This window comes from Dreissena polymorpha, chromosome 1, assembly GCF_020536995.1.
Source record: "Dreissena polymorpha isolate Duluth1 chromosome 1, UMN_Dpol_1.0, whole genome shotgun sequence".
NCBI lineage: Eukaryota > Metazoa > Mollusca > Bivalvia > Myida > Dreissenidae > Dreissena > Dreissena polymorpha.
Genome location: NC_068355.1, coordinates 45772723 through 45790911, shown reverse-complemented (window position 1 = coordinate 45790911; position 18189 = coordinate 45772723). Strand labels below are relative to the sequence as shown.

Here is an 18189-nt window from a genome sequence, read left to right as displayed (position 1 = left end):
TTCAAATCCTAGCTGGAGCACTGCTTCAGAGCTGTGCCATGTAAGTGACCTCTACTTCAGAACCGTGCCATGTAAGTGACCTCTACTTCAGAACCGTGCCATTTAAGTGACCTCTACTTCAGAACAGTGCCATGTAAGTGACCTCTACTTCAGAACTGTGCCATGTAAGTGACCTCTACCTCAGAACCGTGCCATGTAAGTGACCTCTACTTCAGAACCGTGCCATGTAAGTGACCTCTACTCCAGAACCGTGCCATGTAAGTTATCTCTTCTTCAGAACCATGCCATGTAAGTTATCTCTACCTCAGAACCATGCCATGTAAGTAAACTCTACCTCAGAACTGTGCCATGTAAGTAACCTCTTACTCAGAACTGTGCCATGTAAGTTATCTCTACCTCAGAACCGTGCCATGTAAGGGACCTCTACTTCAGAACAGTGCCATGTAAGTTACTTCTACATCAGAACTGTGTTATGTAAGTGACCTCTACCTCAGAACTGTGCCATGTAAGTAACCTCTTACTCAGAACTGTGCCATGTAAGTTATCTCTACCTCAGAACCGTGCCATGTAAGTTACCTCTTCTTCAGAAACGTGCCATGTTAGTTACAGTACACTCCACGCGTTTTCCCCAAAAAACGCGCTCCCTCCGCGGGTTTTTTTCTGCTAGCGAGTGTTCACGCGGCGTTGGAAGAGCGAGGTGAACTCGATAAAACGCTCGGCGTTACGCCGCGTTCGCTAATTCCCGCGGCGTGTATTACTTTAGGCTAGTCGGTAAATGCAGACACTTTCCGTTCTTATCAGTGATCGCCGCGCAACGCCGCGTTAGCAGTGTGCTACTGGGCATGCCAAAAAATAAAAACATTGTTATAATAAATTGTTAAAATACTGTAGTACATGTATAAAAAAAGATAATTGTATAGAAAATTAATTCACAGGTACGTCTACAATATGAATTAGTCTAATATAATACATTTGACAAATAAATATTTAAATCATAACACATATGACACAAGAATAAATGTTCCGTAAAATTTCCAAATGAGAATAATAATTAGTAATCTGAAACACACTACGATTTTTAATTGTTAACACGACGTTTACAAATGCTTCCAATATACAGTCATATATTTCCCGACAAAAGCGCGCGAAAATTATGCTGCAATGTACAAGGTCAAGGTACAATGTATACTCCTGAAAAGCGTGCGTGTATTGATTTTTTTTATACAAACTTTGTAGCGCAGAGAACATTGAATTTTGTTGATTTCGGTTAAAAGTTTCTTTGGTATTTATTAACGAAATTATATCGCGAATAAGTTGATATTTCCTCTAAAATAATTTCAAATCGGACACGCCGAATCTTTATCGTTACGGTATTTTAGGCCACGACTTTTATATTTCTTGGTTTACAAAACCGCCGACCCTAATTTTTGGAAAATGGGAAAAAAAATAAAATCGGAAAATCGTCTTTTTTTTAAATATTTTATTCCCGACCGCACTGCAAAACGAGCGAAACGAGAAAAAAACGATCCGGTTTGAGTACGATTGCGAATAAAATCAAGTAAGTACAATCAACGATTGGTTCACATATATTGCAGAGATCGGGATATTTTTCAATGTGGCACATTATGTACCAGTCCTTTTATGGGCACTTCTCAAAATTTATTTCGGGTAAAAATTACAGACAATAAGAAAATCAGCGTCAGTCAAATGTCGACCCCATCTAAATTTATTTCCGTGTCTGTGACGCAACTATATTGTTTAACATGTTAATTATATTAAACAAACCCGATAGTATTTGATAATAAGTATAAATAATCCAATAAAACACTGCCATTATTTACGATATATGTGTTTAGGAATTTTGTAAACACGTCCGCCATAGTTTATAGGAACTGTACAGAAAGTTTGGAAATCGGAACAAATCGGTATATCTCGGAAAACATTTATAAATGTATTTGTCGTTTCAATGCTTAGGGCCGAGTAATTTCGGCAAATCGGAACTCAACTTGTGTAAAACACTAGCTCAATTAACCGTTAAACTCCGCCTCCGTTCTCTGCAAAAGATTCGAAGGCGGAGCTATGCACGTGCTTTTATTAAATTGGAGGATTGCAATTGAGAAACAAACACACGATTGGTTCGGCATGTTGATTGCTAGACAAAGGAAGCCAATTTTTTCGGCGCGAAATTTGTCGCTTTATTGCTTCCGACAGAAAGCGGCTTTCCTTTGATGACGTCAAACTGTCAATTCACACAGACTGCACATTTTCGGAAGACTTTAACTGACTCCTTGGTTACAATTCCAGTAAAAAAAACACTTGCTAACATTAAACTTTGGATTAAATTATCAAAATAAAGCAAAAGCGAAGTTGACAAATATGATTAAATTAATTCGCGTCAGTTCAAATAAGACGTTTTGCGTTGTAAATCAACGAGTTTTCATGACAACAACAACTTTGACAAACATTTCCGCGACGACGCATGGATCGATCTACCTCGATTTTTTTTTTCATGTACGATCTCATAAGTCGAGTAAGAGCAAACACATACCGGGTAATTTGTGTATGAGTAGTTTATCTTATATAAGATTTATGCAACGGGCATCGCATTGCGTAATGGTGCGCATCCAATTATGGAAATGAAGCGCAGTTTTTCGTTTTAATGGGAGAAGAACGCATGTCATGTAATGGAGTGTTTAAAATTGCCTGATGTTACATAAGGTGCTGTTAGGACTCATTTCATTTGAAGATATAGATGTGTTTCATTGCATAATTTGATTTTTTGTCTCTGTGTTAAGGTTATAAAAGATATGTTGTCTTTGTTCTGATGTTATTAGTATTAACTTTTTTTTCCAATGATGTTTTTTTTTTTTTTTTTTTTTTCGACCGCCCGATGGACCATTTTCAAAATAATTTTTGTAAACCAATAAAAAAAAAAGTCGTGGCCTTAGTAGAGTAATTATTTTAACACTAATTGTACTGTAAACTGAATAAAGAAGACATCTGGGCGGAACAGTACTGGATTTTAAGTGTTTGACGTTATGAAAACACGCAAAGCTTGTCTACTGACCTATTGTGTAGACTGCTGTCTGCGGTGTTTTGACAAAAGGGATTAACATGTGTGAATGTCACTCTGCCGATTTGGTCCATAATTACTGGTAAACATTGTTTAGAATGTCGACGCAACAAGAATACAACTGTGAATATTAAATGCAATTATCAACTCAATAGTTACCACCTTTTAGCAATCAATGGAATAACCTACAAACAAAGAGAAAATCAATGCATTAGCGAGCAGAGAATTGACTTTGTTCCGATCATTAAAACCATTCCTTATGCATTTGTTGAACGTGTTTACTTAAGTAAGTTATGCCTTTAGACAGGAAGCGGCTTTTCTTTGATTACGTCAAACTGTCAATTCACACAGATTTGCGAGATTTTTAGGGTCCTTGGTCATTTGTATACATGTTCAGTATAGAAAATCACCTGCTAACATGAAAACTTTGGATTAAATTATCAAAAAAAAAACAATGTTGCAAACTGTGTTTATATTAATTGGTAAGTATTAGTTAAAAGACGACGTTTTGTGTGTCGTAAATCAACGAGTTTTCTATACAACAACAACTACTTCTAACCACGTCGGGATCGATCTATCTTGGTTGTTTTTTTTAATTGTAAATATTATACTACATGTACATGTATGTACTTGTAATAAATGTAATTTTATTTGAAAATCAAGAAATCAAACAAAATTAAATTGATCGTTATCTCGTAAAACGCGGAGTTTCCACCGCGTTGCCAACGCCGAGAGCCGCCGCGTTGGCTTATCATTTTTGCCGATCGTTAACCGCCGCGTCCAAAATCATGCAAACGCCGCGTATAGCGGGATTTTCTTAATCTCCCTCCAGGTCGAAACCCGCGGAGTATGGAGGGAAATTGGGGAAAACGCGTGGAGTGTACTGTATCTCTACCTCAGAACCGTGCCATGTACTAATACAGGGCTGTCTGTAGACTGAAAAATCTTATTCCAGGATGCTAAAGACTGATGAGGACTTATTATTGGTCTACTTACATGCTTTTGTTCTTTCCAACAGACCTGAACACATATTTTGAATAAAATTATGTCATTTAAAAATTGATTGCCTACTTAATAAATTGTTAAATGATAGCAAAACAATTGATAGACTTTTAATTACATGGTTACCAAATTCCTGTTCCGTTCAACAAAATACCTTAAAAATCTCATGAAGGTAATTGGGTAATTGTGTTTCTTAAAAAAACATTGGATTATTGTTTTATGGTCCAATCTAGATAAATTAAATGAAAATTAACTCTTGAATAATTTATGGTCCAGTTCTCTGTGAGGGTATTAAGATTGTTCTTTGTTTTGATTAGTATTGATTAAGCTCCTAATTTCTCTCTAAGTTTCAGAAAATTAAAGGAAAACCAATTGCAATTGAATCAGATAATTGCTATGTTAGAGTCCTTTGTTAAGTGCCATAAGTAACTAAACTTGGATACTTTTTCAGGATAATTTGTCTCATGAATAACTTGGATCTCTGAATAGACAGAAAAACAACATGGGTGAATATTTATGTATTCAGATTGCCTTTTTAATTAAGAATTTTAATTACATACAACTAGTGTGTGAAATAGTAGTTAGTACCAGTGCTCCTAAAGGTGCCAACTTGCAATTTTATCACATAATTGTCAGATTGTCCCTTAAAACCAATGTATACATGTAGTAGGCATTTATTTTGCACACACACATTGGTGAAATAAATATTTTCTGAAGTCTGGGCTGAAAATTGAAATCAGTTTTTTTCTCAGTTTAAAAGTATTTGTTAGCAAAAAATAAAGATACTAATTTCCCAATTTTAATCAAAACAACATGATTTTTCCCAATCCAAACAGAAACAGCCCCATTCCTAAAATGGTGTACACAAATTTTGACAGTTCTTTGAAAGAAATTAAGAATTTGCAGTGGAACAATTTAAATATAAATAATAAATAAAACTTAACATGAATTTCCAATTTGATTTAAATTCATGCTTTAATCTTTTGCTTGCATATTATCATACTGAAGTGGAGTGCTTTTTCTCATGTGTAGTTTTGCTCAAAAGAGTTGATAACATTAATTTTAACATATATAATTAGTTGTGTTTAAAAAGTTAAACAAATATCCTTAAGTTTTCATGACCTGTGACCCAACGTTAATGATGCCGTGCCAGAACGCTAAGAACTGAAAATGTGACTTCATCTGTAACATTTGTCTTTCATGGGGAGGTTTTAATTTCCAGAATGACATAATTATAAAGTTTAAAAGCTTGAAAATGTCTGATATCAAAAAAGTTTGGTACAGTTTCAGCGATTTTTTCCCCTCTTCCTTAAGTATCAGTAAAAGGCACTTTCCCAAACATGGAAAAATTACAATATTCCCAGAGACTGTCCATAAAATTCCCAAAAGGAAGAAAAATTGTGTCAATTTCTTTCCAAAAGCACATTTATATCTGCAAGGAAACAAATGAGCACCGAAACAGGAACTGAACATTTAGGCAAAAACGCATGTACAATTATTTTGAGATGGGTTCATGTTATTAAGTACCAAACATTTGAAAAGTCCCATAATTCCCTATCTGAAGACTTCATGAGTTTTCAGGGATTTTCGTTCAAATCTATCCAAATTTGCGCAATGCCGGTTCTTTTCCCAAAATGGCAAAGAAATCGCTGAGTTAACCTTATAAAGCAAAGAACATTATTAGAAACCGTTTGAAGAACTTGTCATACTGTTCAATTATGTTTTGTTGTATTTGTTATCATTTCCCTCCTGCTAGGCACTACCAGAGAGCCCCGGCCAGGGGAGGTAAATGGTGTGGACTACACTTTCCTGTCTGGGGAGGAGTTCCAGGCCTTTGAGAAAACAGGCTGCCTTCTGGAGAGTGGAATGTTTGATGGTATGCATTGCCTTGTGAGTCTTAACAATAAAAATGTGTCCTGTTCTTGATTAAAACAAACAAGTTGGACTTTTCTTGTGAGTGTAATTCCTTGAATATTTATTAAAATGTTGAAATCAAATAAACAGTGCTGTTGGGCAGGCATGGCCATTTTTGTTTATTACAAAACGCCTTTTGTAACATGTGTCATGCCAAACTTAAACAGTATTGCAGCTACAGGGCTGGAACTTAACAAACATATTAACGTGCAGACTTTCATATTTTCGTTCAGTATTTATTAACATAAGTGGAGTTTTCAGACAAAAGTGGGGACAGAGTTGTTGTATCTGAACCTAATTACCTATAATTGCATTATTATTTTGTCCAGGTAACATGTATGGTACGCCCAAACCTCCTAAGGACCCCCAGGGACAGATCCCGCGCCGAACGAGCTCTGTAGGCAACATGCTGCCCGGCGCCCATCCATCCTCCGAGGGCAAGAGAAGGCGTAACCGTAGCAACACTGACATGCCCTCATCCCCCACATCACCCCTCAGTTCTAGGAGGGAGTTTCCAGATCCCCCGCCTCGGGGAAAATCCCTGGAGAGGTCAAGTAGTCCTGACAGCTTGGGGCCACTGCCACCCAACTGGGAGATGGCTGTGACGGAAGATGGGCAAACATATTTTATAGAGTATGTCATGTGTCTTACACTACATTTATTTGTCAAAGGCTCAAAACTGGACTTGAGCTGTTGGTTTACTACCCAGTACACTGCTTTGTATTGAAAAATATTTATAAGTATATATCAATAAAACACACCATCTTTATACTAGACTTCATCCTATTGTTAACAAATTAATGTTTATTTGTAGACAGTTACAAACATGTCTAAATTTTCACCAAGAAAATATCATGGTATTGCATCAAAATCGCATATACTTTGTGTCATTTTTTGGGGAAAAATCTATATGGCAAATATTTCTAGCTCAAAAGCAAACATAAATAAATATGGTTACCTGTATGTTTAGCTGGCTGTGTTGAAGTCACTAATACATGTACCAGTAATCATATGAGTTCTTAATGGTATATTAAAAATGGTCTTTTTAATTTTACTGTTTTTTTCTTGCAAGTGTTAATGTAATTATGTGTCCTTTACACCATTCAATTTCTAATGTGATTTTTCAGTCACAACACAGAACAAACTCATTGGTTGGACCCTAGGTTAGCGAACAAGGCTCCTGATAAAATCAATGATAATGGTAAGTTGTCTCTCTTCATTTGATAAATTTAGTATTATGTGTGTTAATGATAGTCTCCCTTTGGTCTGAGTATGAGCAAAAATGCCTTTATGTTTGAATGTAAAATATTGAACTTCAGTGTATTAAGACCTATGATGATTTATAGAAAATTGCATTAAGTCATGACGATAAAAATGTATTTACCTTGCCTTGATTTGGTCAAGGAAAACATTTTTAAAGAAAATAGAAAAAAAAACACAATGTGTAATGAATCTGTATAATAAATAAATAAGCTTGGACTTTGAAAATACTTTAAATGAATGTGTGCGGTTGTTCAAATTTGTAAAATAAAAAAAATTAGCTACGATTTGAAAAAAAAAGTCTAAATTTTTTATAACATCTTTCCAGATATTGGTAGGCTAGGACGTAATATGCTGGGTGAGTTTCTGGTACCCATGTATCAAATGACTGCATCATGCGAAAATGAGGCTTATGCAATGTGCTGCCTAGGTAGTGTGGTCAGGAGCTAGGCTGTCTGCTATAAAGTCACGCAAGTTTTTGTAAACTTGCTAGCTGACAGGGTAGCTACAGGCAAGACAGAGCGTATGACTGCATATGGCTTAAGACTTATTTTCGAATGATGCCTGTCAAATAGAACAATATTTTTGGATTTATAATAACTCACATTACTATAATGTTTGTTAATATGCACTTTTGAATTTTGCATCCATTATTTGTCATTGAGATGTCAAATCTTGATGCATGTAGCTGATTTGTGTTGCACATTTATTAATGTTAATAAATGTATGTAAACATTGTTTTCTTAAGAGTTAGAACAGTTTTCGAAAATATTTGTTTGTAGATTAAAAAAAAAAAAGCCCTTTTGCAAACTTAACATGGTCAATAAAGCAAGCTGTGTGTAAACTTTTTATGTAAAAAATAAACAAGTTTCATGGAATGATGAAAGAAGTACTATGTTTACTTTCACCAAAGCTATTGTTTGTGCTATTGTTATCCAGTTAAACTAAAAATTAACAGGACCTTCACAGTTTTTATGGTGCACAGTTCTATAGTTCACTATCATGACTGTTGTTTATTGCCTGTTACATGATTTATTGAACCGGAAAAGCTATTAGCTAGTCTGCTTGCATTATTCTTTTGATCTTTATTTTTCAGTCAGAATCAGGCTAGGGTTTTCTTTGAGGAATCTCATATAATTCTAAGACCAAATCTAAGTTGTGTTTCTTTGTGTCAAGCAAAAATGTAAATAATGACTATAAACACTGAGTTATTTTCCTCTTCTGAGTGTATGAAATTCAGGTGTAGCATGGATTCCAGATGTTTTTATTTCGGCAGTACTTTTTTGCTATTGTGCCTTGCTCATTTGTGCATGATTATTTTTCTTAGCTAAGGCACCCTGGGAAATGAACAGGGAAGGTAAGGTGTAGCCCTAGTTGGTTTTCTGGAGGTTACAAATCATGCATCTTCTCTTTGTTGGGGACTGCATCAAATTAGTGGCAGTTCATCGTGTATATCTCATTTTTGTAGTTTTTAATGTTCCAGACATCAGTTTGAGAAATCTTGCTGCAATACAGCTTACATTATATTTGTCTTGCATTCATGTAAAACTGTTATACGCTTATTTAAATACTTTGCATAGTGCTTATAAACATTAAAATCTTACTGCAAGTTCATATTTCATGAATTAAATTTAGCAGCTAGATACTAGCATTGTTACTGACAGTTTTCTTACAGAGACTAGTGTTACTTACAAAATAAACTTCTTTATGTACTACATGAAGTATTAATTAACCATTCTGTTGCTGTACTAGAGACAGGAGGTGTGTCAACTATTGGTTGATATCTGATGCACATTGATTGCGCAATGTTTGCATCATGACTGCACATTAACCATTGCCTGCAGTCCAATTGGTAAAGCTTTTGTGGGATAATGGAGTCCCAGTGTGATTGTATGTAAATTAGGGGCTGTAAAAGGTATCTGCCCTTTGTGTGGTGGAATTAGGGTTATCAAGCAATGTAAACTATTTCAATTGCTAATCTGTCTGTTTTAGCAAAGATTGCTATGTTGTATTATTTTGTTGTTTCAATGTGGGAAGTATGTACATGTTCTTGACTCTATTCCTGAGAGGTATTGATTCTCTTTTTTCAAAACCATTTTGATTAATTTTATTAATGTTAATTTCTTGTTGAGTAACACTTATTTGTACTGTTACTTTTTCAGATTATTGACTGAAGATAATTTGTGAGAGACTCAAACTACTTGTATAGTTCACACTGTATTTTATGTTTTTTCTGTCATAAGATTCTATAGTAACATTTCACTTTCTCTAGTTTATAACTGTTTTGGATTATATTAATAATCAAATTGATAATATTGTAAACACTTTTATTTGGCGTAAGTTTTCTTTAAATCATTATAATAAATTATTATGATAAATTTTATGTCTGAACTTTATCATGTGAATCTCTGAATGTCATTGAATTGGATAATCCACAGATGTATTTTCTCAAGGTTTTATTGTTAAATTTACATGTTAAATTATGCATGTACAGGATCTACATCCTGATGTACATGTTGTGATAATGTAAAGTGTCAGAGTGCCTTTAAACATGCTCTATCATGGACCCGGCACTATCTCTGACCAGCATCTAGGGTGGGGTGGGTTGAGATATCTTGTACAGAAGATACAGAATTTTGTGGAAGTTTCACAATGCATTTTTGTATGACATTTATCTCTTTATGATGTATTGTTACTGGGAAGTTTATTAGAGAGTATATCAACTGCAGCTGTCTTGTATGAACTAAGTAGATAACTATTGTAGATGCATTTCGCAACCTGGTCTGAGGATTCTGATTTCAATAGATTCACAAAATCAGGGCCTGTGAAAGGAGTATATTAATTTTATCTTTGTGTGATCGTTCAAAATGAAATAATGATATTTGAAATATATTATGTTTGATATCTGCGTTATACAGTTAAATGTTCCAAACCAGTTTTCACTTCTTGATAAATGGGTGACCTCTAAACAGATGATCTTGTAGATATAAAATACTGTTGTTAGTGGTCACATCAGAAAGCCTTAATCAATGAACCTACAGCAGTGCTAATGTTATTTGTTCAGATATTGGGTTGTTACATCTCACCGGTCTAAATCTATAATGCTTCCATCCTTTCCATGTTATTTATTCTGGGAAGCCTATCATCTATCAGGGTATTTGGGTGGCATTATGTATGATACTGGTCTGCAGATGGCTCTTCCATGTCTGCTAGATAAACCACAGCTTGACTCTTGTGTATTTGTTGACATTCTGGCATTTTTGCATCCAAAAATATATGCCTTTGATCAGCGTCATGATAAGAAATGTGTTAGCTTAATTTTGGAAAGGGAGAATTATCATCAGTTTTTTATTTGATTTTCAGATATATTCCCTTATTTCTCACTTTTATGTTCTCAAGGCCCGGTCATTTGTTTGTTTGAGATGTTATACGATATTAACATACAAACAAGTTAATGTTCTTTGCTTCCACGCTTCTTGAAGTTTTCAGTAGTGTTTATATCTGTGATTTGCCTTTTTAATAAGCATTTATTAAATGGAAACTTATTGATTCGTTCACATTGATATTTAAAAAAAAATGAGTGTTTCTATACTTAACATTAATGTTTGAGCAATTCAAGCTTTTTTCATCAAATTAACGGATTTAACTACAGCTGTTTGCAAATCAATCTAGATTGACAAAAAAGGTGTGTATATTTCATGAGACGTTATATATAGTTTTAACGTCTGTTTTTCGAAAACGAGATCATAAAGACTGTCTTTATATTACGGGACAAAAATAAGCTCCTTTCCTCTATCTAAATGATTTTTATGTGGAAAAAATTCTTCTCATATCATTAAAAGAAATTTATGCATGTTGAGCCTGAAATCTGATCTTTGCAAATGACATTGATGTAGGCAGTATGCCATTTTCAATGAGCAGGTTTACTTTATGCTTCTGTTTTATCTGTGTAGAAGACATGTATATAATCTGAGCAAGACGTCAAAAAACTTCTAACTATAGCACCAGCATTGTTTGTGTGGCTGCACATGTTATGTTGGCATTCTGCAACAGTGACAGAACAAGCCGCAAAAACATGCATTCCAAGTTGATGAACGATCGCAGGCGGTCTGGTGTTGAAAGCTACACGGAGTGAAGAAACTGTTCCAAATGTCCCGATGACGGCGCTGTATGGCGTACTAGCTGAAATTTCACAAACAAAAGATCATGACTGCTTTTTGTTTAGATTTAGATCTCTACAATATTTAGGGAATTTCTCTTCATCATTCCATTGAACATCATCTTTAGGTCTGTTAATTTGAAAGGTCTTTCTCTTAAATATAACGCTGAACAAATGCAATGAAAGGCTTGTGTTCTTTTGATCAGAGAGAGTACACAAGCGTGACTACACAATCTGACAAAGTAACCATATTATCCATACTAGTACATATAGGTCAAGGTCATTGTGTTCTTTTGAACAGACCCTGTACCCATTCCAGACTAAACAATCAGACAAAGTTACCATATTATCTCCTTACTAGGACATATAGGTCTAGGTCACTGTCTTCTTTTGAACAGACCTTATACCCATTCCGGACTAAACAACCAGACAAAGTTACCATATTATCCTTACTAGGACATATAGGTCAAGGTCACTGTCTTCTTTTGAACAGACCGTATATACCCATTCCGGGCTAAACAATCAGACAAAGTTACCATATTATTCTTACTAGTACATATAGGTCAAGGTCACTGTCTTCATTTGAACAGCCCATTCCTGACTAAGCATTAAGACAAAGTGGCTGTGTCCTTGCTAGCAAATGTAAGTGGGGTTTGTTCATGTAGGTCAAGGTCGCTGTGTTCTTTTGACCAGAGAGTACACAAGCCTGACTAAGCAATCAAAGTTACCATATTATCCTTACTAGTACATATAGGTCAAAGTCATTGTCTTCTTTTGAACAGAACGTGTAACCAAAGATACTATGTCCTTGCTAGCAATGCTCGTGGAATTTGTTCACAAAAACTATAATTTGCAAAGCTAATGAAAAGTACTAAGTTCAATTGGTGGTTATTGGAATTGGTATTAACTAGTAAAATACCTCAAGCTTACACACATTTCAAAAGTAAATAAAGACTGGTCAAAATAAATGATCATCAAATTTAGTTCTGTACACATTTTTAATTCAAATACATGCTTAATTTTTCCATGAAGATATATTGAATGCTTATTTCCTATTGAAGGGTGTTGCCGTTTTAAATTCCGATGCTGGATAATGCTATGCAAATTTTGGCATCTTTATGTGTCTGGGCAGAGTTTTTGCCAGATTGAAATGGAAAATGTGAATTTCATACAAAGTTGTATGCTTGTATCGCGTTTCCTTGTGTAATGTAATTTGTAGCAAATCAGATTCTTTCTGGAGATTTGCAGACTTTTTATGTTTGTTTTGTGATGGAATATTTATATCATTGGTGTCATGGAACTCCTGTTGTCACAAATCAAGATGTTTTCTGAGCAATGTTAGATAATATCTAAAGTTATGAATAGAGTTAATCATGATGCTGGATACCCCAGTACTGTACATACATTCCAGTGCGAATTCTTTTCACTTTTGAAATTTTAGAATTTATGCATTTCATTAGCCAAAAAATATAATTGATTTCTTGCATGGCATGGCAACTAAAGAACTTTTGATATTGTCATATGGCACATTCCAGATTGCAAACATTTTCTTTGTTCATTAAAATTTAAAGAATGGTGTTTGTTTTAGCTGGCTAATGAATATTGCATGATCTAGCTGAATGACATAGTTAGCCTATTGTTACTGTCCCATCATTATGGAGAAAAAGCTGCACAGCTTCTGCCATACCTTCTCCCTAGAGTGATTCTTGTCTGATCAACTGATGGTGTCCTCAATGCACTTGTTTTCATTTGTAATTGAAATAATTGAATTTTCACGTTTACTGGCTACCTTAGCAGTGTGTAACCTTGTTCTGCTGCTTATTTTCCCCTTCCGGTGATACCAGAGGGGACTTATGGTTTGCGCTCTGTGTGTCCGTCAGTATGTCTGTCAAAAATTCTGGTTGCTGTGGCAACAAATAAAAAAATCAAAATCTGACAATGGTGGAGTTTCACTGGTAGGGGACCATATTGCTTGACAATAGTCTTGTTTATTTTAAGTGTTGTTTTAATCTCCATTAACTTTAATTTTGGTATTATTTCCTGGAGTGATAAATTTGGCTCTAGAAACTTGAAACAGAAGTTTGCTTTATAAATTTCCTGGTTTCATTAAACATTAAGCAAAATATGCCATTTTGCATGCAAGGCAATAAAGATGAAAACAGTTATTTAAGTCAATTATGTGGACCTTTCCTAGAAGGAAACTTGAATGGGATAAATATAAAATTACATAAGTAAAATCACTCGTAAACTCATTTCTGCAACGTAATTATGTTTTTATTGGTAATTTTTTTTAACCAAAGGTACTGATTTCACAGGAATTGCTGGATGTAGGCACAATAGAAACCATAAATCAGTTCATGTATAAAAGTTGACTTTCGACATGTTCAATTAATTGCCTTCAGATGATAACTGGTGGATTCATGGAACATTTTTCCGAAGTCAATACAATTACTTCCTGATGTTGGTATGATGTGCAAAAAAATAATTGAGGATTTAAAAAGTTCATCCACTGTAAATTAATTAATAATAATATGAACATTGTTGGCAATTCTTAAATAGCTCAGTTGAATTATCCTAAGGGATATTAAATAATTATAACTCTCTGATTATACTCCTTTAATTGACGTTTCGGCATAATGCCTTTATCAAAACAATTGTTTTGATTAAAACATTATGCAGAAACGTCAATTAAAGGAGTATAATCAGAGAGTTAATTCTAAAATAAGGTTCTTAAACATGAATAAAGGTTAGGAAACACAATTTCTTTGCATTTGCAAGGTGTGAAAGCACTTAGCAAAACACTAATGACAGGGGAATCTGGAGAATTTTGATGGTCTGTGTCACAATATCTGATTAGTTATGGATCAAAGTAAAACATATCTTCACTAATGACAGCATGTGCCCAGAGTGATTGAATCTACGAAATTATAAGTCAATATTTGTACTCTCTCCTGAATATATCACTGAAGCCTCACAAATAGAGGCATGGCATGATTCCACGCTCTCAAAGCTACTGGTGAAAGCTTCCTTCTGCACGATTATAAAAATAAGATGCTCAGTTTAATTAATAAATTATAATCTGAGAATTACAAACAGCATGAGCTACCTGAGCCTTTCCGTTTGATATTTATATTGGGATTCTTTATTTATTGTTTTAATATCATTTATGTGCAAGAGAAAGCATTTCAGTGTTGCAGTGGTTTTCTTGATGTCTGTAAGTTCTTAGCTAGAGGATTTACAAGGCTATGCAGTTTGTAGATCTTAATTCAAATGAGTCAGTGAAAGCAGTCTGGTGATATCATCTCACTGTTGCTGGAAGGAACACAGTGATATATTGTTGAATTTATATCTAGAGTTGGGAAATGTTTGAACATGCTTGTTCTGGACCCATGGATATATAATACATTTGATATAACTTGGATACAATCATGTGTATAGGCTACAATACAGTCTTGTGTTCTGGGAAATTTTTCTGTGACATTTTTTGACATGCGGAAATCAATGTCAAATATAGGGTATAATGCATATTGCATAATTTTTTAATATAAGATCTTTGCTTTTTTGTCCCCTACCAGTTTCACCGGAGGGGACTTATGGTTTGCGCTCTGTGCGTCTGTCTGTCTGCCACACTTTCCTGGATCCTGTGATAACTTTAAAAGTTCTTAATATTTTTTTATGAAACTTGAAACATGGATAGATGGCAATATGGAAATTATGCACGTCATTTCATTTTGTTCCTACGTCAAAAATTCTGGTTGCTATGGCAAAATTAAAAAAAAAAATCTAACAATGGTGGAGCCGGTAGGGGACATATATTGCTTGGCAATAGCCTTGTTATTTATAGCTCTAGTTATCACAAGTATTCAATAATTATCAATCTTTTATTATGCCCCCCTTTGAAGAAGAGGGGGTATATTGTTATGCACATGTCGGTCGGTCTGTCAGTCAGTTCACCAGATGGTTTCCGGATGATAACTCAAGAATGCTTAGGCCTAGGATCATGAAACTTCATAGGTACATTGATCATGACTGTCAGATGGCCCCCATTGATTTTCAGGTCAATATGTCAAAGGTCAAGGTCACAGTGACTCGAAATAGTAAAATGGTTTCCGGATGATAACTCAAGAATGCTTAGGCCTAGGATCATGAAACTTCATAGGTTCATTGATCATGACTGGCAGATGACCCCTATTGATTTTCAAGTCACTAGGTCAAAGGTCACAGTGACTCGAAATAGTAAAATGGTTTCCGGATGATAACTCAAGAATGCTTAGGCCTAGGATCATTAAGCTTCATAGGTTCATTGATCATGACTGGCAGATGACCCCTATTGATTTTCAGGTCACTAGGTCAAAGGTCAAGGTCACAGTGACTCGAAACAGTAAAATGGTTTCCGGATGATTACTCAAGAATGCTTACGCCTAGGATGATGAAACTTAATAGGAATATTGATCATGACTGGCAGATGACCCCTATTGATTTTCAGGTCACTAGGTCAAAGGTCAAGGTCACAGTGACTCAAAATAGTAAAATGGTTTCCAGATGATAACTCAAGAATAATTAGGCCTAGGATCATGAAACGTCATAGGAACATTGATCATGACTGGCAGATGACCCCTTTTTATACGCCCGTCTATGACGGGACGTATTATGGTATACCCCGCGTCTGTCCGTCCGTCCGTCCGTCTGTCCGTCCGTCCGTCTGTCCGTCCGTCCGTCCGTCTGTTAATGTCGTACGCTACGTCAAATATCCTTTGACAGATTTTCTTCAAATTTTAACACAATCTTAATATTGATAAACCCTGATCCCCTTTCGTTTTTGACGGAATTCTGAATTGTCGTTCCAGAGTTATGGGACTTTGTTCGTCAAAATTTCGTGATTTCATTGAATGTCCTACTGTAGCTCAAATATCCTTCGATGGATTTTTTTCAAATTTCAACACAATCTTAATATTGATAAACCCTGATCCCCTTTCGTTTTTGACGGAATTCTGAATTGTCGTTCCAGAGTTATGGGACTTTGTTCGTCAAAATTTCGTGATTTCATTGAATGTCCTACCGTAGCCGTCCGTCCGTCCGTCTGTTAATGTCGTACGCTACGTCAAATATCCTTTGACAGATTTTCTTCAAATTTTAACACAATCTTAATATTGATAAACCCTGATCCCCTTTCGTTTTTGACGGAATTCTGAATTGTCGTTCCAGAGTTATGGGACTTTGTTCGTCAAAATTTCGTGATTTCATTGAATGTCCTACTGTAGCTCAAATATCCTTCGATGGATTTTTTTTTTTTTTTTTTTAGTATCCCTGAAAAATTGAACAAGGTGAGCTTTTTTCTATTCCGATTGTACACTACCACTTACCCATCTACATTTCTCTTTTATTATTGGTCAAAATATCTATAACAGGTTTACTTCAACTCCATATCCTCTAAAGAAATGCATACATATACTCAAAAAAAGATATGGTATGAATGTCAAGGAGACGGCGCTCCATGCTCATGTACTTATAAAATAAACCATGTATTCAAATACAAATAAACTGAAGTAAAAAAATGATTCAAAGGGTTATTTATTACCTTACTACTTCATTGGCGAACGACGGGCGTATCATGCGCTCATGGCGCAGCTCCTCAGTTATTTTTAGGTCACTAGGTCAAAAGTCAAGGTCACAGTGACAAAAAACATATTCACACAATGGCTGCCACTACAACTGACAGCCCATATGGGGGCATGCATGTTTTACAAACAGCCCTTGTTTTAATTATGATTATTGTTACAATTTTTTATTTTTTTTATTATTATTATTTCTTTTATTATACAATTCATATGGATTCTTTATTGTCCCCTACCAGTTTCACAGGAGGGGACTTATGATTTTCGCTCTGTGAGTCTGTCTGTCTGTCTGTCTGTCACACTTTTCTGGATACTGGGATAACTTTAAAAGTCCTTCATATTTTTTCATGAAACTTGAAACATGGATGGATTGCAATATGAACATTATGAACGTCATTTCATTTTGTTCCTACGTCAAAAATGTTGGTTGCTATGGCAACAAATAGACTAGAAATACTGCTGAAAATGGTAGTTTTCTGGATCCTGTGATAACTTTAAAAGTTTTTTCATATTTTTTTATGAAACTTAAAACATGGATAGATGGCAATATGGACATTATGCACGTCATTTCATTTTGTTCCTACGTCAAAAATTATGGTTCTATGGAAACAAATATTTAAAAAAATCAAAAACATCTGACAATAGTGGAATTTCTGACAATGGTGGAGCCGTAGGGGACATATATTGCTTGGCAATAGTCTTGTTTAATTTGATTTTAAAAATATATTTAACCACTTGTGTGATGCTTGTGACATTTTCTGTACCATAGCTCTGATGTTGAAAGTTCCAATCAATGGTGTGAGAGAACTGACAAATTATTAAGAAATTAACTAACAGGAAAGTCATCATATTTGCTAGAACTTCGCTGATTTCTCTATTCATCAAGCCTTAATAGGATCTACATTAAATAGCGGGAAAATTATTTTTTAAACCATTGCTTTTGGAAACTGACAATAGTTTATTGAAAGCATGTGTCAGGCTTTCTGGTTGATTGTTGTGATTGGTGTTAGAATATTTTCTTCTTCTTATGGATTTTTAAGCGTTTATTTTTTAAATGTCACTATCTATCAAAATGTCTTACTTCAGAAAATTAATTCAATCCCTTAGCAAATTATTGAACAACATTTATGTTGCATTCAATTATCGAAAATGATGGCTTTTATTGT

General features: G+C 34.8%; 2 protein-coding genes across 10 annotated transcripts in view; both read left to right on the top strand.

The window, feature by feature from the left end:
* Window positions 1–18189, top strand: part of LOC127865075 (membrane-associated guanylate kinase, WW and PDZ domain-containing protein 3-like) — a 165735-nt gene that overhangs the window by 16717 nt on the left and 130829 nt on the right. For 6 of the 9 annotated variants that reach the window (XM_052404956.1, XM_052404958.1, XM_052404957.1 and 3 more), the window contains exons 3-5: window positions 5832–5951; window positions 6319–6622; window positions 7117–7190. In XM_052404956.1, the coding sequence (XP_052260916.1) occupies window positions 5832–5951; window positions 6319–6622; window positions 7117–7190 (498 nt within the window). Of the gene's footprint in view, window positions 1–5831; window positions 5952–6318; window positions 6623–7116; window positions 7191–7577; window positions 7608–14714; window positions 14924–18189 lie in introns of those variants that run through there. The other 3 variants (XM_052404965.1, XM_052404962.1, XM_052404955.1) reach the window with 2 other exon arrangements.
* The window catches only part of LOC127865107 (protein RD3-like), a 575560-nt gene that overhangs the window by 466824 nt on the left and 90547 nt on the right, over window positions 1–18189 (top strand). Inside the window, exon 4 of the mRNA XM_052405012.1 lies at window positions 15910–15942. The gene's annotated coding sequence lies outside the window, so the exon portion shown is untranslated. The remainder of the gene's footprint in view (window positions 1–15909; window positions 15943–18189) is intronic.